This window comes from Hippopotamus amphibius, chromosome X (assembly GCF_030028045.1).
Source record: "Hippopotamus amphibius kiboko isolate mHipAmp2 chromosome X, mHipAmp2.hap2, whole genome shotgun sequence".
NCBI classification, from domain to species: Eukaryota; Metazoa; Chordata; class Mammalia; order Artiodactyla; family Hippopotamidae; genus Hippopotamus; species Hippopotamus amphibius.
This window is the reverse complement of record NC_080203.1, coordinates 65,679,150-65,703,509: the sequence shown is the minus strand read 5'-3', so window position 1 is coordinate 65,703,509 and position 24,360 is coordinate 65,679,150. Positions and strand designations below refer to the sequence as shown.

Here is a 24,360-nt window from a genome sequence, read left to right as displayed (position 1 = left end):
TGCAAAATAGCTTAGTGTCTTTGGAGGGAATTTTGGCAGTATGTAATAAAACTACATGTTTACTTACCCTTCAATCAAGCAATCTCACTTTCGGAAATTTACCCTGACAATACAACTTCAAAAATAAGAAAATTTATATACTCCTATGCTTTCACATTTATGTAGTTTCCAATATTTTACAATAACAAACCAGGCTGCCATAAATAACCATAAAAAGGAATATGGGGCATATCTATAAACCTATATGAATTTCCAAAATATATTAGGTGTAAAAGCAAAGTGCAAAAGAACACAAAGAGTATTCAATCTTATGCAAGGAAAAAAGGAAAATAATAAAGCATATGTATCTGTTTATCTTTACATAAAGAAACACTGAAAGGATGAACCAGAAAACAATGAAGTTGGCTACCTATAAGGGGTGTGGGAAAATCGGGTAGAGAGGATACTGATGGGAGTGATAGTTCTCTGATTATACCTTTTGTATAGTTTTGACTTTTGAAAACTTTGAAATTCTACATATTCTAAAAAATAAAATTAATACAATGGGTAAAGATCGTCAAAAGGTACCAACATCTAGCTATAAGATGAAATGTCATGAGGAGGTAATATATAGCATGGTGACCATAGTTAATACTGTATTGCATATTTGAAAGTTAAGAAAGTAGATCTTAAAAGTTCTCATCACAATAAAAAATTGTAACTTATGTGGTGATGGATATTAAACTAAACTTATTCTGGTAATCATTTTGCAATATATACATATATCAAACCATTATATTGTATACCTAAAATTAACACAAGGTTATATGTCAATTATATCTCAAATTAAATTAAATCAATAAGGGTGGAAAGAGGGTGTTAAAATTCAAATGAAATTAAATAAATTCAAATGAACATCAAATTAAAACCATAACGACACTAAAGAGAAAGAACAACAAAACTTAGTCATAAGTCATCCAGCATCCCTACCTGATTGAGGAAACTGCACGTCACCTAGAGTTCATTGTCCTGAAAGTACATAGTCTAAGTGGATGAGGCTTTAGGTATTCTGTTTGGGAAAGAGTGGTATGTGACTTTTACGTAGACAAAGGCATTTAAAAAAGTGTATATATGGGAAGGATATTGAGTAGCCAAAAGGGGAATAGCGAACATGATTTGTTATGCTGCATCAATTTGCCCTTATTATGGTTACCTCAATTTCCATCTTAAGGATCACTCCTCTTCCCATTTTCTATTCAAGTATTTCTTAAGGAGTTGACTCTAGCCCCAGGAGCTAAACATGAGAGAGGAGGTAAGGTTTGGACCTGCTACTGCCATCTTGCCATTATGTAGAGCCTGAGAGTGAGCCAGCATTGAAAACGGATCTGAAGGATGGAGAAAAAATGTCCTCATGATACAGCCTAAGACATGAATCCAGTCAAAAATCCCCTTTGCTTGTTTAAGCCAGTGTGAGTTAGGTGTTAGCATTTGCAACTAAAATGCTCCTAATGGATTTGCTACAAAACCATGGTTAAAGACATTATTTAGGTCAATGCCCCTTATATGAGGTTATCCTATGTTAAATACTTTTAAAACTTTAGCATCAGCAAAAAGTATCTCTTGCACAACTGGCATGCTTCTTGTCACATAATTATTATATAATCTACTGAGTTTTTCTTCTTGCCTTTCCTTTCAGGAAGCTCAGAGCTCAATTTAATGTTCAATTAAGTTACCTGTTAGTCCTGGCTCTCAGCATACTTTTCTTCTCATTTTTCACAGTTTTGTTTTTGTGTTTCAATTTTAACAGCCTTATTGCATACATGTCTGTTACTATAAATAACCTTGAATCTCTTTTGGAAGACCGGAGAATAAAATCAGTAATAGTGTCTGGCACAAAAATACAATATATGTCTGTTAAGTAAAAAATGCATCTATTAACAGAGAATGTATTTTTGTCAGAATCTGAATAATCAGTGGAAGTAAAATACAGTGGCTTACTTTAAAATACTAAAAGAAAATCTAAAACACTTATGTTCAGTGAATATAAGAAATGTATCTGAGAGTCTTGAAGCACAAAGAGAGAGAAAGGCAAGGCCTGGCTCCTTGTGCTTAGGCAGGGAGATGAGGCACAGGTATGAGGGAAAGAGATAAAGAAAGAGAGGCTATTGTAGGCTTGAATAGAGCAGGTTCTAATTCTAGAAAAAGCCAGTAGTAAAAGAACATAAACTCTACCTTCAAATATAGGTCCCCAACATTTTCAATCTATCTCTCCAAGTAAATAGAAGGGCACTGGGGGGAATCTTGGGAGAAACAAATTGTGGTCTGCTTCTTCTACACCTCACCCTAAGCTCCAAATCAACCTAAGAAGATTAAATCAGGTTGAGCCTGGTAGGACTAAATTATCTCAGGGCACCAGTCAACAAAAATGTATTCCTTATCTTGGTAGGTAATGTTTAAAAGACAAATGCAGAATGAAGTATACTTTAGTGGGAAGAAGTTGCTTAAAGTATTATGATGTATAAGTAGTGATCAGATATTTTACTAAGGGGTCGGGGAGACAGGAGGCATGAAAGAAACAAAAACATAAGAGTGATGAAAAAGAGGTGGTCAATGGGAAAGCAATTTTTGAAGACTTCCCAAAGTTGTGCTAGGGTCTATCTGTTTACTTTTAGGAAGTTGACAAAAACAGAAGAGATACATGGAGATTCTGATTGCCAGGCTCCAGATGCATTTCTGAACCTTATATAAAATTAAGTTTCTATATGTGTATGCATAGCTGTAATAACCTAACATGGCCTATAAATGTTAGGGGCGTAGAATTTCTGTTATTCTACTTGATTTCAAGCTTAAAATAAAATTTCCAATACTTAGAGACTAAGATTTTCATTTGTCCTTACTGCAGAAAAGATTAAGCTGTCACCTTAACTTACAGACAAATGCATTCTCCTGATAAGTCCTAAAAATACTGTAAATTTTCATCTTCATTTTCTTGAATTCCCATGCCTTTTAATAACATTAGAAGAGTGATCCTAAAGTGGGGAAATATTACAGTTCAAATGTCAAGGTATATGTATAAACATATAATATCTTGAATTGCCTTTTTTACAACTGGCTCCTGAACAATGTATAGCAACTTTCAATAAAATATGCAAGTAGATATATGTGTGTATAAAAGCTGACACAGTTTTATATTCATAAATGATCAAGCAAGGTCTAATGTAAAATATTAGAAAGTTGCAACCTTTTTTATTTAGTACCCAGAGAATGCCAGTAATTTAACATGATATCTTGATAAATGTTGCTCACAGAATTTTAACAAGAACAAAAATAAATAAAATTTCTATGTCATGTTTGGCATGTTGTAAATACAAAATGATAGCCATTTCTTTAGCAGCACTATGAGAGGGAAAAACACTGTAAATTGCAGTACAGGGTTTGGTCTAACATAAAAAATATAGTACAATGAAAACTTTAATGTCAAAAGGAACTATGTTTTAAAGAAAACATTTATAAAATAAATTATGGTATAAACTCCATAAGGCATGCAGAAAAAAAATATTAAAAATCTGACTATTTGGTGACCTTTTATTTCAATTGCAGCTTTTAAGTTTTTAAGTACATGTGAATGTGAATCAAATATACACACAATGTTTACTTAATACCATTTCTGTATTGAGAAGTGCAAAAAAAGTTAGTGAATATCATGTTTTCTATATCAGAAAATAAGCTGAGGAATCCCAAAGTGCTTGGGAAGTGTTGGCAGGACATTATTTTAATGTGGCTATAGCAAACTATGCCCTTTCTGTATAAATCCTATGTAACTCATAACTACCAGAACTACTTACTGTTTAAAAAAAAAATCAAACACAGAAAAACCACATTCTCCTTTTTTTGTAATATGGAATTTAATGCAAAGTAACCTCTCATTTCCAAACGATGCTTGCTTTGGATATTTAATTAAAGTTTCTTGTATATCTTTTAAAATGGTTGTTTCTTGCTAGACTGCTTCCATGATGTGAAAAATAATTTTATCACACTAAAAAACAAACAATATTTTTGCTATAAGTGGTATCAATTTCAGAGGGAGTGAATTTGAAAAGAGAACTCAAATGTGACCTGAGAAATATTAGCTGATAGGAAAGGAAAAAGCAAATAAATCTAATTGGTAACATTCTGACAATTTATTAAGAAATTAATGCACTTCATACATTCTCTAGAACTGTCCCACATAAAATTAGATGCTTAATAGACATTTTCTGAAGAGTAAATTAGTTCACGTTATTTAGACAAATAGAATGAAAGCGAAACAGTCATCCAAAGAAGCTCTATTGTACAAAGTCTAGAAATGTGAATATAAAACAAATTCTAATGTGTCAATCACATATATATGATATATATATCATATATATATAGACACATATATGTCTATATTCCTAAGCATTTAGCTAAGATTTCTTGCTAGTCAATAAACTAAAAGGTACATAATTTGTGGAATATTATGTAACTAAGCAATCTTGAATTTCTATATTCTAAAAATTATTTTCCTTTGTGTTTTTCTTCATATTTCAAAGAAACCATTCTGTCATAGAAGTTCGTTGTGAAGTTCATTGTGATGAAAAAGTTTGGAAGTATTTAAGAGAAAATGTAGAATTGAGAAGTAGTAAGGAAGGAGCTGTGCAAAAAAACTCAAAAAACAAACAAAAAACCCCCCACACACAAAAAACAGCACTTTTTTTGGATAATCTGATACTAGGGGCACATTCTGTAAGTTCCTTGCCCCAAAATATCTTTCCTGGTAATAACTGATTTTAAAATTATCCTCATCTGGTTAGACTGTCTGCAAATCCAGCAACTAGAAACTCATCTGATTAATGGACATCTTCCTTGAAAAATACCAATTATATATTAGTCGCTAACAGAAAAATGTGAATTAATTTAATAAGATAGTTTTCCTTTCACCTCTTTAGCTGAAAATAGCTGCTCTGTAAGAATGGAAGTCCTGATTCAGGGAAAGGGAAGGGTAGAGGTCCTTTTGGAGCACAGAATCCTTCTGGAGAAAGCTTTAATCATTGGAGTCCTCTGTGAGGTACTCAAGTAAGATAGCATTTGGGAGCTGGAAAGCCAGGAGAAAGAGAATGTAGAGAATGCCAAAGACATACTTTGCTTAGTTTAAAGCCTAGGTTTCCTAGTTTCTCTTAAAGCCAAGGTGAGTGGTTCTTTTCCTTCTTCATATATGAAGGGCCTCTTACTGTCAGGAAAATACTACTCAATCAGTAGGAGTAAGTTTCTGTGGGAAGTACTATTTTAACATCATGTTTCAAAGAGGAGAGATTATAAACACCAAGCATCTATTCTTAAGGTTTCAAGTTGCCTATACACATAAAATTCCTTTGGGCTAACCAGAAGTGCTATCAAAATGCTTTACTATGCTTAATTACCAATGACAATAAATGACAAAAGTCAATGTTTAGGCATTCACGGATCTAAGAAAATAGGCTAAAGTTTTGATTTTCATGAAAGAACTAAAACCATTGTTTTTTTCCACAAAATCACCAATACCAGCACTACATTTTAATTTTCATACAAATGGTTTCCTGAGTTTATTCATCATGATGTGTGCTTTAGAACAATAGATTGTTCAGTCTATCTGGGCAAATCTGGTTTTTCCCTTTGAGAAAAAAAGATACAATATCCTCTCCTTTCCAGAATAACAATAAAACCCCCAAACTGTGCCATCATTAAATACTACCAAGAACCATCAACTAGAAAGAAAAGCAATGCAAAATCCTTGTTCATGAATCCATTAGAAACCAAAGTATTCTAAAGTCTCAAAGGATTTGTTTTTACAGGTTAAGTATTTCTGGAAACCCCATCAAAGAATGTCCCATTCACATCTGCTTTTGTTGCTCTAGAGTTCTAGCCAAAATGGACATGATTAGGCATCCCTACCTGGGTTCCTTCTACAGAATGAGGGTATAATTTGAAGCTTTCCATTATAATAAAGTTGCCCTCTACCACTGTTGTTAAGCTACCATGTTTGAATTTTCCAGAAGAAAACTCTCACAATTACCACTAGCATATCTGTGTCTTTTATACACTGTCAATCCTCACTAAGTGATAGGGAATCATGCTATTCACTGCTTATTTCTGATCATGTTCCTTTCAGAAAGGACTATATGACATAATCTTTCTGAGCAAATGCACTGAAAAATTAAGATCATCTACTTTTAAAAACTATTGATTATGGAAAGACAAAGTTATTTTGTGATCATTTTTCATTTTCCAACTTTACTTACCCTAATTCTACTACTACAAAAGCATACACAGAAATAGTATCTCTGTCCTGAAAAGTTGAACACCAAAATCATACCTGAGTTTGTCATGTCAATTCTGATAAGAAGATGTAACAGCACAAATAAGATAATGACAAGAGGAAAATAAGTCAGAATATAAGGACACAAACTGTCACATGCAGGTACTTCTAGTAATAAAGCAAAATGAGGAAAGAAAAAGCCAAACTGGGACATAAAAATCTACAAATATGATCCCAGTATATTTCTAAGTAATCTTTTCCATGTAACATTAGACGTTCTTTAATGTCTTTCAATTATTGCAAAAAGACACCTCAAAATAGGGATACATACTTTTATATATCACACAAGAAACAGACCTTTGTGCATGGAATATACATCACTTACATTATAAAGAGAATTATGTATAGTTCCTTTTATTAAATACTGAAGTGACAAGTCTCCTAGCCTAAATTGTATACTTCAGCTCTCAGTAATCATCTCTCTCTGAACTAAGCAAAAAATACACAGCAAAGAGTATACCAAGCACGCACAAGGAGATTACTTATATTCACTAAAAAAAGTGTAATATCCTCCAGTTTACATTCATGAGTTCTTTCTGTCAGTAGCAGTAGCAGCAACAGCAGCAGCAGCAGTAGTAATGGTATTTAAAGTAGTAGTAATGGTATTTTCTTCAACAACACAAAAAAATTCCTTCAAATTCCATCATTTAGAGAAAACAATACATACTCCGCAGTGGTTCTGAATCATAAAATTTAATAATAGGACAAATTTGGCCAGACCTTTATATTGTAAATATGATTTTAAAAATGTGTTCAAATTTTATGCAAATCATTAATATTACTTCCTATTTAAAAAGACTTTATCTTCTTGAAGTAAACTATTATGTAGCATTATCTAAAGTTTACTGAAATGCATTATAACTATATCATGTGTGCTAAGCTCACAAGTCCACTAAAGTTTCAACTATATGACCATAGGATTAAAGATAGATTAATATGCTACACTGTAATTCAAAGCACATGGAAGTCCAAAAAACAACAGTGTAGTTCATTATAAAGGGACAGATGATAATTAAATCCAATTGGTTAAGTTGAAAGTCAGCTTACATAACACCAAGGTAGTGCCAACACCATGTATTTTTATTTCAAAGGCTTAACTATGACCTATTTAGTAGATTACAACACCAATATAAAGCCTTTGGCTAAAAATTTCTTCACTAGTACTACAATTCCATTAGATGCAAAATTTATAGAAGCCTTATGAAAACCTTTATTTCTAGATGAGGCCACTTATGGATAACACACAGGTCTGCTGGCACACACTCTCTGTGATTTAATTCTTCTGTAAAATTTGTCACCAACCATATTAGGAGTTCACATATTAGCACAAATGATTTTTGCTCTGGCACCAAACTAAGTTTACATTTTAGCAACTAGAGTCAAATGAATGGAGTCCTTTGGTTACACACAATAACAAGCTTCTACAATACATTTTTTTGTTTGTTTTTCTTAAAAAAAAAAGAAGCCTATCCTTCTAGGATCTAATGTTAAAAAATACTGACATTGCTTGGCATTATACTATCATACTTTCATCTTGATTGTTAGTAATGATTCTCCAAATCATTATTTTAAACAACCAGAAAAACCATTAAAGTAACTTTATTTGAAAGGAACTTTAGAAGTTAGTGTGCAGAGAAGTTGGTAGAACCTTGTAGACACCAATTATATACTTAAATAAACACACTTGGACACACTGAAAAACAACGCAGTATGAATACTGTGGACCTGTATATGTTTTTTTTATCTCACTCTCCCTTAAAAAAAAGGAAGCTTAAACAGAATATTCAAGTAATGTAGTAGAAAACAATGCCTTTGATATAAGACTAGACAAAAAGCCACACATTTAATTTTTTCTTCATCCAGTTTGGCTGAGGAACACTATAAATCTTACAGGCCAGTTGATGTTCGCTTTTTCATGCTCCGTCGCTGAGCTAAGCTTGAGGCAGCAACAGGCTCTAGGACTGGTTGAAAGGTCTTGTGAGTCAGGGCAGAATAAGTGGCAACCACTGCTCCCTAAAATAATGAGATATATCACATAATGAATAACAATCGCTGGAGGTAAGAAAATTTCCACATTGTATCATGAGAGATTTAACTAGAATATAACTCTCCCCTCCAGGAAAATAACTGAGAATCCTTAATCTATGCATTGATGCTCCTTTGATTAATTAACACTTGATTACTTGTATAATTTTTATTTCAATAACTATGCTTTTTACAAACTTTTAAAACACTAAAATGTATTATTTTTATCAGTCTTTCAAGACCCATCGAATTTGCTTTCAAATATCCTTTAAATTTTATTTTGAATAGGAATTGTATATATTTAAGGCATATAACATACTATTTTGATATACACAGTAAAATGATTACTACAGTCAAGCTAATCAACATATTTTCTCTTCACATAGTTGTCATTTTTTTGGTGTGATGAGAGGGCACCTGAAATCTACTCTTAGCAAATTTCCAGTATTCAATATAGTATTATTAACTTTAGTCATCCGGCATCACTTTGCATGCCTTGACCAATATCTCCCCATTTCCACCTCCTCCTTGCCCCTGGTAACCACTGTCCTACTCTCTGCTTCTACATACTTGACATTTTTAGATTCCACATATAAGAGATCATATAGTTTTTTTCTTTCTGTATCTGCAGTATTTCACTTGGCATAATGTCTTATGGGTTAGTCTATATCATTGCAAATGGCAAGATCTTTCAGAAAGCTGAATAATATTTCATTTTATATATTCCATACACACACACGTGCACATGCACACACACACACACACCCCAATTTCTTTACCTTCAGAGATATCTGCCCTCCCATGTTCATTCCAGCAATATCCACAATGGCTAAGATATGGAAACACCTTAGTGTCCATCAACAGATAAATGGATAATACATTAAACTTTAAAATGTAGGTTCAATGTCTATAAATATGGAAACTAATAGTTATTAATTTAGGAACCAATAGCCATCTTTTGTTTCCATATGAAACTTGAATTTAGTGTGCTCCTAGCCCCATGTCTCTTAAGAGCAAGTCAAATATAATCAAGAAATTTTTATTTATCATCAGTAAGGCAGTAGGTAAAGAAGGCTGTTATTTAAAAAAGCAAACCAAAACAAAAAATCTATAAACATGCCTTTAAAAAATAAAGATACTTTACAGTAACTGTATGTGTCATCAGTGAATGGCATGTAATGGCATTATTAGGTATCAAGCATTTAGAAGGTGATTAAAAGTATGTTTGTTTTACCTTAACAACATGTGATGTACCATTTCTATTTGGCTGATCATTTGGCAACTGATCTCTGTGGGTTATCCACGAGTGTTTTAATACTTGTTCTGTAGTGTACCGCTGCTGTGGGTCCATATGTAGCATATGGGAAAGCAAATCCTAAATTAAAATGAAAAATATATATATATACATACACGAAACTACATATCATTAAAGGTTTTAGTAAAATATATCATTTCACATTTTCTCAAAATATGAAAGCATTAATAGCTTTGAAATCTGTTTTATTAGATCTATCATTAGGGAAAAGAAAACCCACATACTTCATAGTTAACTGTCAAAACAGAAGCTTGAAACAGATTTTTCAAAATACAGTATATCCTTATTTATCATTATAAAATCAGGGGATAACAATTCTCTGGATCTGGAATGTGGTTAGTGAGGGAGGAGGAAAGTAAAGTAGCAGGAGCTATGGTGGAATGTGCTAAATGGTCAAGAGGAGAAAGGTACTATTTATCTTTGCTGGTAATCTGGGCCCCAAAGTATAAGGGTATCTGTATACAGATACAACATCATAGAAAGGAGGGTCCCATGTTGTTAATATACTCAGTAACTGGTGGTCTGCTGTATAAAACAGTAGCAAAACATAAATCCAAGATTAGCAGCTGACCGCTAGCATAGTAGTGGTCAGTATATCATACGTTTTTCAACAGAGTAAATGTGAATGTTTATTTTCTCTATGTTGTAATAAGAACATATAAATGTAATATAACCTCATAGTAAAACACAATTATAAATCTATTAAATGATGTAACAATTTAAAATAAACCATCTCTACCAAGCATCTTTTATAGAAAGGAGAATTAAACTCTCTTTAATAAGCAATCTTCTAAAATAGAAACAAAAGCATTTGTGAACTTTTTACCAATAGCAGAAGTGGTGAGAAACTAAAGACTACATTGTAACATCAGAATCTGAAGAATAATGTAATTGGTTGAAATGATGTAGAGGAGTAGAATAACCAATCAAAACAAATCTACTGGAAAAAGAACATATGTGCAGAAATAAATGAAAATAATAGTATTAAAAAGAACATAACAGTGAATTACATCAATAAAACAGACATAAATGATAATCAAAAATGATTAAAGTTCCAAGGACTTCTGCCTCTGGCAAAGATGTAAAACTAGCAACTGGATTCACCCACCTGCTTGAAATCCAGTCCCTCCAAAAAAAAAATCCATAAAATATACGTAGCAACAGTTTTCAAGAGAGCAGATATTTGCCAATGAAGGAAAGTAATCCCTAAAAGATGGGAAGCAAATCAAGTAAGCTCTATGATTGCTCTAGCTTAGAACCTTGAGAGTTTTTAGGATTCTGAGTAGGTAAGGTAAACTCAGGCAGGGCCTGGCAGATTCTCTGTGTTGAGGAGACAGAACTGAGAGTCAGGGGAGCCCAAGGCAGAGAGAGCAAGAAAGATTAATAAACAGGTAAGAGGAGCAGAGAGAGAACCATGCAGGGGGTCTCTTTCAAGTGTTTTCACCACAAACTCATATGTGGTAAAAAAAAAAAATAAGAAAGGTCATGGTAAGAACCATATGAAAGGATTAGAGGGAAATCGGAGTTCATGCAGGGTGAAGAATATTGCCTGTTCCCACCAGTCAGACTGGAAAATCTCACATTCATGGAGTATTCGGTAGAGAATTTGAAAGAAACTTGCCTGAGCAATGAGTACCCCTAGATTAAACTCTGCTCTGGTCATGCCTAAAAATACCTTAAAAGGAAGACCCAAAAGTATCCAACTGTTTCCCCTAACTTAACTGTGGCCCAGAAAATAGCTTAAGAATAGGAATAAAAAAAGCACTCAGTACTCACCAAGGTAAAATTCACTATGTCGTGCCTCTTACCCAAAACTATAAGGCATACAAAAGAGAAGGAAAATACAATGCATAATGAAAAGAAAAAAAATGAATCAATCAAAATTGACCCACAACTGATGTAAAAGTTAAGTAGAGAGAGAAAGAAGATAAAAAAAGAAACAAAACAGAGATGAAAATATAAGTGTGAGACCAAAAAAAAAAACAAAGAACCAAATAGGATTAATGGCAAATTTAATATGGCAGGTAAAAAGACTGGTGAAGACACAGCAATAGACACTATATAAAAAAAAAACAGAGTATAAAACAAGCAAAAGAGCAGAGCATCAGTGAGCTGTGGGACAACTTCAACTGACAAAGCACACAACTGCAACTGAAGTCCCAAAAAGTAAGAGGGAAGAAAAAAATATTTGAAGAAAGAATCCCTCTAAAATTTCCAAATTTTATGGAAACTATGAACCCACAGATCTACTAAGCTCACTGAACACCAAGTATAGGAAGTAAAGAAAATTACATCAAGGGACATCAAACTAAACTGCTCAAAACCCAAGACAGAAAACTTTAAAAACAACTGAGAAAAGAAAAAAGGCATGTTACATATAATGAAACAAAGATAAAAATAACAGCCCCATAGGCACATACATCAAGCTGCCCTGGGATACAACCCCACCTACCAGTGGTGGGGTACCAGCCCTAGGTCCTCCTAGGCAAGACAGACAGCCACCCTGGCCCCTGGTCCTACCCACTAGCAAGCCAACAGCAGCCCTGGGAACACTGGGGCTGAACAGCCAGTCATGCCAGGACCTCGCCCTGCCCAAAAGTGGGCTGGCAGCCACCTCATGACACAGGGCCTGGTAACCAACTGGGCTGGGGGCCAGCCCTGCCCACCAGTGCACCCAGAGTAGGTGGCCCCACCACAAAAGAAGAACCCACACACCATATGCATGGGGCACCCCTAGGACATACAGCTCTGGTGACCAGAGTGGAGTATGCTGATTGGCCCTATAGTATATTTCCTACATAATGCCACTTCTCCAAGATCAGGAAACATAACTGACCTACTTAATAGAAATAAACACAGAGAACCGGGCAAAATGAGAAGACAGAGGAATATGTTCCAAACAAAGGAGCAAGACAAAATCTCAGAAGAACTAAACAAAGTGGAGGAGAGCAACCTACCAAATAAAGACTTCAAGGTAATGATCATAAAAATGCTCAATAAACTTGGGAGAATAATAGATGAACACAGTGAGAAGTCTAACAAAGAGTTACAAACTACAAAGAACCACCAAACAGAGCTGAAGAATACAATAGTTGAAATTAAAAACAAAAAACACTAAAAGGAATCAAGAGTACATGACGTGATTCAGAGAAACAGATCAGTGAACTAAAAAATAGAATACTGGAAATCACCCACGCTGAACAGAAAAAGAGAAAAAAAGAATTTAAAAAATGAGGATAGCTTTTAAAAGACTTTTGGAACAATACTGAGAGCACTAATATTCGCATTATAGGGGTCTTAGAAGGAGAAGAGAGAAAGGGACAGAGAATTTATTTGAAGAAGTAATAGCTGAAAACTTCCCCTACCTGGGAAAGGAAATGGACACCCAGGTCCAGGAAGCAACAGAGTCCAAAACAAGCTGAATGAAAAGAGATCCACACCAAGGTATACTATAATTAAAATGGCAAAAATTATAGATAATCTTTTAAAAGCAGCAAGAGAAAAGAAACTAGTTACATACAAGGGAATTCCCATAAGACTTTCAGTTGACTTTTTAGCAAAACCTGCAAGCCAGAAGGGAGGGACACAATATATTCAAAGTGATGAAAGGATAAAACATACAACCAAGACAACTCTACCCAGCACAGCTGTCTTCAGATTTAAAGGACAGAATGTTTTAGAGAGAAACAAGCACTAAAAGAGTTTAGTACCACTAAACAATAGCTCTCCAAGAAATGCTACAGGGACTTCTCTAAGTAGAAAAGACAAGACCAAAATCAGAAATATAAAAAATACAAAAGTCAAAATCTCACTGGTAAAGACAAAGGTACAGTAAAAACCAACCACTTACAAAACTTCTAGAAAGGTTAAAAGACAAAAGTGGTAAAATCATCTAAAATATACATAAAGTAGTTAAAAAATACACACAAAAAACATGCAAAATATGATGTTAAAAACATTAAACATAAGAGGGGTAAAAAATGCAGCATTTTTAGATGAGTTCAAACTTAAAGGGATCATCAACTGAAAATAATCATATATATTGTGAAATATGAACATCATGGTAACCACAAAGCAAAAACGTATAAAACACACACACACACACACACACACGATGGGGGGGGAATCCAAACATAACACTAATGATAGTCATCAAATCATAAGGGAAGAGAGCAAAAGATGAAGAAAAATTTTTAAAAATGACAGAAACAACCAGAAAAAAATTAACAAAATGGCAGTAAGTATTGATACATACCTATTGATAATTATTTAAAATGTAAATAAACGAAATGCTCCAATCAAAAGACATAGAAAGTGGCTGAATGACTAAAAAAACAAGACCATCTATATGCTGCCTATAAGAGACTCATTTCAGATATAAACACAGAATGTGAGGGGATAAAATAGGTATTCCACCCAAATGGAAATGAAAAGAAAGCTAGGGTAGAAATACTTATACTAGATGAAAAGACTTTAAAACAAAGACTGTAATAAGAGACAAAGAAGGACATTACATAATGACCCAGGGGTCATTTCAACAAGAAGTATATCAATTGTAAATACATATGCAACTAAAGTTGGAATGTCTAAATACATTGACAGTAACACAATAGTAAGGGACTTCAATACCACACTTATATCAATGGACAGGTAATCCAGACAGAAAATTAATAAGGAAACACTGGTCTTAAATAACACATTAGACTAGTTGGAAATAATACAAACATACAGAACTTTAGATCCAGAAACAACAAAATACACATTCTTTTCAAGGGCACATGGAACATACTCCAAAGACAGTTCACATGCTGGGCCTCAAAAAAAGCCTCAATAAATTTAAGAGTGAAATCATATCAAGCATATTTTCCAACAATGGTGTGAGACTAGAAATCAAGTACAAGAAAAAAAAAACTGTGAAAATAGGCCGCACAATGTGGAGTCTAAACAACATGCACTAAGCAACCAATGGATCACTAAAGAAATCAGAGGAAATAAAAAATAGAGACAAATGAAAACAAAAACACAATGATCTACAATCTATGGGCCATGGCAAAAGCAGTTATTAGGGGAAGTGGATAGTGATCCATGCCTATATAAGGAAGCAAGAAAAATGGCAAACAATCTAACCTTACACTTAAAAGAACTAGAAAAAGAAGACAAAACAAAACCCAAAGCTAGTAGATGGAAAGAAATAATAAAGATCAGAGTAGAAATAAATTAAATGGAGATTAAAAACATTTAGCTAGACTCATCATGAAAAAAAGAGAAAGGGCCCAAATCAATAAAATCAGAAGGGAAAGAGCAGAAATAACTAACAGCATAGAAATAAAAAGGATCATAAGAGATTACTACAAACAATTATATTCCAATAAATGGACAATCTAGAAAAAAATGAATAATTCCTAGAAACATACAATCTTCCAAGACTGAACCAGGAATAAGTAGAAAATGTGAACAGACCAGGACCAATTACTGATTCAGTAATAAAACTGAATCAGTAATAAAAAAAAATATTTCCAACAAACAAAAGTCCAGGACAAATGGCTTTACTGATGAATTCTAGAAACATTTAAATAAGAGTTAACACCCATTCTTCTCAAAGAATTCCTAGAAAATTAAACAGAAAAGAATACTTCTGAACCCATTTTGCAAGGAAAGCATAACACTGATACCAAACAAAGATACAAACAAAACCAGACAAAGATAACACCGAAAAAAAATTACAAGCTAATATCACTGATGAACACAGATACAAAAATCCTCAATGAAATATTAGCAAACTAAATTTAACAACATATTAAGAGAAACACACAACATCATAAAGTGGGATTTATCCCAGAGATGTAAAGAATAGTTCAGTATCTGCAAATCAATCAATGTGATACACAACATTAACAAATGGAAGAAGAAAAATCATGGTTATCTCAATAGATGCTACAAATGCATCTGACAAAATTAAACATCCATTTATGATAAAAACTCTAAACAAAGTTGGTATAGAGGTAATATACCTCAACATAATAAAGGCCATTTATGACAAACCCACAGCTAACATTATAATCAATGGTGAATCTAAAAGCTCTTCCTCTAAAATCAGGAACAAATCAAAGATGTCCACTCTCACCATTTATATTTAACATAGTAGAAGTCCTCATCAAAGCAATCAGACAAGGAAAAGAAACAAAATCAATGAGGAACACAGTCCTTAAATGACACACTAGACCAGGTGGACTTAACTGATATCTATAGAGTGTTCCATTCAAAAGGAGCAGAATACACATTCTTTTCAAGTGAACATGGAACATACTCTAGGATAGATCACATGCTGGGCCACAAAGCAAGCCTCTGCAAATTTAAGAAAACTGAAATTGTATCAACCATCTTTTCTGACCATGACACTTTGAGATTAGAAATCAACTATAAGAAAGAAACTACAAAAAAAACCACAAGCACATGTAGGCTAAACAGTATGCTCGTAATCAACCAATGGATCACTGAAGAAATCAAAGAATAAATTAAAAAAATACCTAGAGAAAAATGAAAATGAAAACATGAACATCCAAAAGATATGGGATGCAGCAAAAGCAGTTCTAAGAGGGAAGTCTACAGCAATACAAGCTTACCCCAGGAAAGAAGACAAATCTCAAACAATCAAGCCAACCTTGCACCTAAAGCAACTAGAGAGAGAAGAACAAGCAAAATCCAAAGTAAGTAGAAGGAAAGCTATGATAAAGATCAGAGCATAAATAAATTGACACTAAGAAAACAATAGAAAAGATCAATGAGGGACTTCCCTGGTGGCACAGTGATTAAGACCCCACGTTTCCAGTGCAGGGGGCCCAGCTTCGATCCCTGTTCAGGGAACTAGATCCCACATGTATGATACAACTAAGAGTTTGCATGCCACAACTAAGGAGCCATAAGCTGCAACTCAGAAGCCTGCTGCCCACAACTAAGGAGCACATGTGCTGCAACTAAGGAGCTGGCAAGCCACAGCTAAGGAGCCCATGAGCAACAACTAAGGAGCATGCCTGCTGCAACTAAGACCCGGTGCAACCAAATAAAAATAAATAAATAAATAAAATACTTTTTTAAAAAAGGTCAATGAAACTAAAAGCTGATTCTTAGAAAAGATCAACAAAATTGAAAAACTTTAGTTAGACTCATCAAGAAAATAAGGGAAAGGGTCCAAATTAAGAAAATTAAAAACGAAAAAGAAGTTACAACAGACACTACAGAAATACAAAGGATCATGAGAGATTACTACAAGCAACTATATGCCAATAAAATAGACAACCTAGAAAAAATGGTCAAATTCTTATAAAGCTATAATCTCCCAAGACTGATCCAGGAAGAAACAGAAAATATGAACAGACCAATTACATGTACTGAAATTGAATCTGTGATTTAAAAACTCTGAACAAAATACTTGACATTTTTTAAAGAACTAGCACAAATAATCCTAAAATTTATATGGAACCATAAAACACCCAGAATTGGCAAAGCAATGCTGAGGAAAAAGAACAAAGAAAGAGGCATAATCAACCCTCCCAGATGTCAGACAATACTACAAAGCTACAGTAATCAAAACAGCATGGTACTGGACAAAAAACAGACATACAGATGAATGGAACAGAGTAAAGAGGCCAGAAATAAACACACACATCTATGGACAATTAATCGTTTACAAAGGAGGCAAGAATACACAATGGGGAAAAGACAGTCTCTACAGCAAGTGATGCTGGGAAAGCTGGACAGTCACATGTAAATCAATACTATAATGACATATCACCTACAGTCACAATGGCCATCATTAAAAATTCTACAAATAATAAGCACTACAGAGGGTGTGGAGAAAATTGAACCCTCTTATGCTGTTGGTGAGAATGTAAATTGGTGCAGCCATTATGGAAAACAGTATGTGAGTTCTCAAAAAACTAATAATAGAGGTGCCATATGATCCAGCAATCCTACTCCTGAGCATATACCCAGGCAATACTATAATTCAAAAAGATATATTCACCTGTATGTTCACAGCAGCACTGTTTACAACAGTCAAGGCATGGAAGCAACCAACAATAAGTGTCAATCAACAGATGAATGGATAAAGAAATTGTGGAACATACATACAGTGGAATATTACTCAGCCTTAAAAAAGAATGAAATAATGCCATTTGCAGCAACATGGAAGGACCTGGAGATTAACATGCTAAGTGAAGTAAATCATAAAGAGAAATACAAATACCATATGATATCACACATATGTTGAATCTAAAATATGACACAAATGAACATAACTATGAAGCAAAAACTGACTCACAAATATAGAGCAGACTTGTGGTTGCCAAGGTGGGGGGATGGGGGAGGGATGGATTGGGAATTTGGGATTAGAAGATGCAAACTATTATGTATAGGATGGATAAACAACAAGGTCCCACTGTATAGCACAGGGAACTATATTCAATATCCTATGATAAACCATAATGGAAAAAAATATTAAAAAGAATATGTGTGTGTGAGTATCAAGCAGTATCAGCAGTAATTCGTCTTGTGGAACTGAAAACCACAGCCACAGAAAGATAGAGAAAATGAAAAAGCAGAGGACTTTGTACCAGATGAAGGGACAGGATAAAACCCCAGAAAAAACAACTAAATGAAGAGGAGATAGGCACCCTTACAGAAAAAGAATTCAGAATAATGATGGTGAAGATGATTCAGGACTTTGAAAAAAGACTGGATGCAAAGATCGAAAAGTTTACCAAAGAACTAGAAGAATTAATGAGCAAACAAACAGAGATATGCAACACAATAACTGAAATGAAAAATACACTAGAAGGAACCAACAGCAGATTAACTGAGGCAGAAGGGCAAATAAGTGACCTGGAAGACAAAATGGTGATAATCACTGATGCGGAAAAGAATAAGGCGAAAAGAACTGAAGACAGCCTAAGAGACCTCTGGGACAATGTTAAACACACCAACATTCGCATTATAGGGGTCCCAGAAGGAGAAGAGAGAGAGAAAGGACCTGAGAAAATATTGGAAGAGATTCTAGTTGAAAACTTCCCTAACATGGGAAAGGAAATAGCTACCCAAGTCCAGGAAGTGCAGAGAGTCCCAGGCAGGATAAACCCAAGGAGAAACACGCTAAGACATACAGTAGTCAAACTGACAAAAATTAAAGACAGGGAAATGTTATTAAAAGCAACAAGGGAAAAATGACAAATAACACACAAGGGAACCCCCATAAGGGTAACAGCTGATTTCTCAGCAGAAACTCTGCAAGCCAGAAGGGAGTGGCATGATATATTTCAAGTGATGAAAGAGAAGAACCTACAACCAAGAATACTCTACACAGTAAGGATCTCATTCAGATTCGATGGAGAAATCAAAAGCTTTACAGACAAACAACAGCTAGGAGAATTCAGCACCACCAAACCAGCCCTACAACAAATGCTAAAGGAACTTTTCTAAGCAGGAAACATAAGAGAAGAAAAGTACCTACAAAAACAAAAACAAAACAATTAAGAAAATGGTACTAGGAACATACATATCAATAATTACCTTGAATGTAAATGGACTAAATGCACCAACCAAAAGACACAGACTGGCTGAATGGATACAAAAACAAGACCCATATACACGCTGTCTCCCAGAGACCCACTTCAGCCCTAGGGACACATACAGGTGGAAAGTGAGGGGATGGAAAAAGATATTCCATGCAAATGGAAATCAAAAGAAAGCTGGAATAGTAATACTCATATCAGATAAAGTAGACTTTGAAATAAAAAATGTTACAAGAGACAAGAAAGGACATTACATAAAGATCAAGGGATCCATCCAAGAAGAGGAGATAACCATTATAAATATATATGCACCCAATATAGGAGCACCTCAATACATAAGGCAAATGCTAACAACTATGAAAGAGGAAATGCAAGGCAGAAATAGAGACACAGATGTAGAGAACAAACAACACCAAGTGGGGAAAGCAGGGAGGGCTGGGGGGGAATGAACTGAGAGATTGATATACCAAGTTGTACACTCTAAATATATGCTGTTTATTGTCTCTTAACTGTATCTCAATAAAAGTTCTTTAAAAAAAAGGAATATGTGTATGTGTGTGTGTGTGTGTGCATAACTGAGTCACTTTGCTGTACAGCAGAAATTAAACACAACATTGTAAATCAACTATACTTGAATAAAATTACAAAAAAACACTCCCAGCAAATAACAGTCCTGGACCAGATGGCTATACAGGTGAATTCTACCAAACATTGAGAGAACAGTTAGCATTTATCCTTCTGAAACTATTCCAAAAAACTGCAGAGGAAGGAACACCTTCAAAGTTACTGTATGAGGCCACCATCACCCTGATACCAAAACTAGATAAAGATGTGACCAAAAAAAAGAAAATTACTGGCCAAAATCACCTATGAACATAGAGCAAAATTTTTCAATAAAATACTAGCACACCAAATCCAAAAATTCATTAAAAGGATCATATACCATGATCAAAGGAATTCATCCCAGGGATGCAAGGATTGTTCACTATCCTCAAACCAATCAATGTGATACTCCATGCTGACAAGTTGAAGAATAAAAAAGATATAATCATGTCAACAGATGCAGAAAAAGCTTTTGACAAAATTCAACACCCACTTATGATAAAAAAAATAAATCTCCAGAAAGTGGGCAAAGAGGGAACCTATCTCACCATAATAAGCAAAAAACCTACAGCTAACATCATTTTCAACATTGAAAAGCTGAAAGCATTTCCTCTAAAATCAGGAACAAGATAAGGACATCCATTCTCTTTAATTTTATTCAACATAGTTCTGGAAGTCCTATCCACAGCAATCAGAGAAGAAAAAGAAATTAAAGGAATCCAAATTGGAAAAGAAGAAGTAAAATTGTCATTGTTTGCAGATAACATGATACTATACATAGAAAATCCTAAAGAGGCTACCAGAAAACTACTAGAGCTCATCAATGAATAAAGTTGCAGGATATGAAATTAATACACAGAAATGTGTTGCATTTCTATACATTTACAAAAAAAGATAAGAAAGAGAAATTAAGGAAAAAATCCTATTTACCACTGCATCAAAAAGGATAAAATACCCAGGAGTAAACCTACTTAAGGAGGCAAAAACCTGTACTCCAAAAACTTTAAGAAGTTGATGAAAGAAATGGAAGATGATACAAACAGATGGAAAGATATACCATGTTCTTGGATTAGAAGAATCAATATTGTGAAAATGAATATACTACCAAGGCAATCCACAGATTCAATGCAAATCCTATCAAATTACCAATGACATTTTTCACAGAAATAGAACTAAAAATTTAAAATATGTATGGCAACACAAAAGACCCTGAATGATCCAAACGATTTTGAGAAAGAAGAAAGGAGCTGGAGGAATCACACTCCATGACTTAAGACTATACTACAAAACTACAGTAATCAAAACCGTATGGTACTGGTACAAAAACAGACATATACATCAATGGAATAAGACAGAAAGCCTAGAAATAAACACACACACGTCTATGGTCAATTAATCTACAACAAGGGAGGCAAGAGTATAGAATGAAGAAAAGACAGTCCCTTTAATAAGTGGTGCTGGGAAAACTGGATTAATTACATGTGAAAGAATGAAATTAGAACATTCTCAAATACCACATAAAAAATAAACTCAAAATGGATTAAAGACCTAAATATAAGACTGGATACCATAAAAGTCCATGTGGAAAACATAGGCAGAACACTCTTTGACATAAATCGCAGCAAGATCTTTTTGCATCCATCCCTTAGAGTGATAGAAAAACAAAAACAAACAAATAACACCTAATTAAACTTAAAACCTTTGTACAACAAAGGAAACCACAAACAAAACAAAAAAAAACAACTTAAGGACTGGGAAAAAATACTTACAAATGATGTGACTGACAAGGGAATAATCTCCAAAATATACAAACAGCTCATACAGGTCAATATCAAAAAACCAAGCAACCTAATCAATAAATGCGCACAAGACCTAAATAGACATTTCTCCAAAGAAGACCTACAGATGGCCAACAAGCACATGAAAAGATGTTTAACATTGCTAATTATTAGAGAAACACAAATCAAAACTACAATGAGGTATCACTTCACACTGGTCTGAATGGCCATCATCAAAAAATCTAGAAACATTAAATGGTGGAGAGGGTGTGGAGAAAAGGGAACCCTCTTGCACTGTTGGTGGGAATGCAAATTGATACAGCCACTGTGGAGAACAGTATGGAGGTTCCTTATAAAACTAAAAAAAGAACTACCATATGACCCAGCAATCTCACTACTGGGCATATACCCTGAGAAAACCATAATTCAAAATGACACACATACCCCAATGTTCAGTTCAAGTTGGTAGTGATCAAATCAAGACATTAATTGAGAATGGTCAACATTATACCATGTGGGAGATAGCTGACATACTCAAAATATCCAAATCAAGCATTTAAAATTATTTGCACCAGCTTGGTTACGTGAGTCACTGTGATGTTTGGCTTCCACATAAGTTAAGCAAATAAAACCCTTCTTGACCATATTTGTGTATGTGATTTTAAAACATTCTGTTTTTAAAACAAATTATGATAGGCAATGAAAAGTGGATACTGTATAATAATGTGGACTGGAAGACATCGTGGGGCAAGCAAAATGAACCACCACCAACCACAACAGAGGCCAAAGAGGTGATATTGTGTATGTGGTGGGATTGGAAGGGAGTCCTCTATTATGCGCTCCTTCCGGAAAACCGAATGATTAATTCCAACAAGTATTGCTCCCAATTAGACTAACTGAAAGCAGCACTCAACAAAAAGCGTCCAGAATTAGTCAACAGAAAACGCATAATCTTCCATCAGGATAATGCAAGATTGCATGCTTCTTTGATGACCAGGCAAAAACTGTTATAGCTTGGCTGGGAAGTTCTGATTCATCCGCCATTCACCAGACACTGCACCTTCAGATTTCCATTTATTTCTGTCTTCATATAATTCTCTTAATGGAAAAAAATTCAATTCCCTGGAAGACTGTAAAAGACACCTGGAACAGTTCTGTGCTCTAAAAGATAAAAAAAAGTTTTGGGAAGATGGAAGTATGAAGTTGCCTGAAAAATGGCAGAAGGCAGTGGAATAAAAGGGTGAACACATTGTTCAATAAAGTTCTTGGTGAAAACGAAAAATGTTTTCATTTATTTATTTATTTCATTTATTCAATTTTTATTTAAAAACTGAAGGCACTTTTTGGCCAACCAAATAACACTTTCTGCCTTGATTACAAATAATTATCCTTCATAATAAAACAAAGAATATAGTTCTAATTACTGACTTTGCTAGTGCATTTCCCTAGCTTTGTTTAGACATTGTAGTCTTTCTCTAGTATAATTTGACACAAGATGTTTGAAAGCTATAGTACTAGAAGTTCTAGATGGATTTCAATATAGTGTTTTTGCTGTTGTTTTAAATTTTTATTGGAGTATAGTTGATATACAATGTTGTATTACTTTCAGGTGTACATCAAACTGAATCAGTTATACACATAAATATATCCACTCTTTTTTTTAAGATTCTTTTCCCATATAGGCTATTAGAGAGTACTGAGTAGTTCCCTGTGCTACACAGCAGGTTCTTATTAGTTAATTAATTTTATATATAGTAGTGTGAATATGTCAATCCCAATCTCCCAATTTATCACCCCTTTATCCCCTGGTAACCAAAAGTTTGTTTTCTACATCTGTGACTCTACTTTTGTTTCATAAATAAGTTCCTTTGTACCCTTTTTTTTAGATTCCACATATAAGTGATATCATATATTTGTCTTTCTCTGACTTACTTCACTATGACAATCTCTAGTTCCATCCATGTTGCTGCAATTGGCATTATTTTATTCTTTTTTATGGCTGCCTAATATTCCATTGTATATATGTACCACATCTTCTTTATCCATTCCTCTGTTGATGAATGTTTAGCTTGCTTCCATGTCTTGGCTACTGTAAATAGTGCTGCAATGAACATTGGGGTGCATGCATCCTTATGAATTATGGTTTTCTCCAGGTCTATGCTCAGGAGAGGGATTGGTGGGACATACAGTAATTCTATTTTTAGTTTTTTAAGGAACCTCCATACTGTTCTCCATAGTGGCTGTACCAATTTACATTTCCACGAGCAGTGTAGGAGGGTTCCCTTTTCTCCACACCCTCTCCAGCATTTATTATTTCTAGAGTTTTTGATGCTGGCTATTTGGACTGGTATGAGGTGATACCTCATTGTAGTTTTGATGTGCATTTCTCTAATAGTGATATTGAGCATCTTTTTATGTGCTTTTTCGCCATCTGCATGCCTTCCGTGGAAAAATGTCTATTTAGATCTTCTGCCCATTTTTTGATTGAATTGTTTATTTTTTTGATATTCAGCTGCATGAGCTGTTTGTTTTATTTTGGAGATTCATTCCTTGTTGGTTGCTTCATTTGCAAATATTTTCTCCCTTTCTGAGGGTTGTCTTTTTGTTTTGTTTATGGTTTCCTTTGCTGTGCAAAAGCTTTTAAGTTTAATTAGATCCCACTTATTTTTGTTTTAATTTTCATTACTCTAGGAGGTGGATCAAAAGATCTCACTGCAATTT

At 34.2% G+C, this 24,360-nt stretch overlaps 1 protein-coding gene across 3 annotated transcripts in view; it reads right to left on the bottom strand.

Moving 5' to 3' along the window:
• The window catches only part of RPS6KA6 (ribosomal protein S6 kinase A6), a 162,299-nt gene that overhangs the window by 31,653 nt on the left and 106,286 nt on the right, over window positions 1–24,360 (bottom strand). For all 3 annotated transcript variants that reach the window (XM_057718747.1, XM_057718748.1, XM_057718746.1), the window contains 2 exons: window positions 9,612–9,752; window positions 8,244–8,365 (listed from right to left, as the gene is read on the bottom strand). In XM_057718747.1, the coding sequence (XP_057574730.1) occupies window positions 8,244–8,365; window positions 9,612–9,752 (263 nt within the window). The remainder of the gene's footprint in view (window positions 1–8,243; window positions 8,366–9,611; window positions 9,753–24,360) is intronic.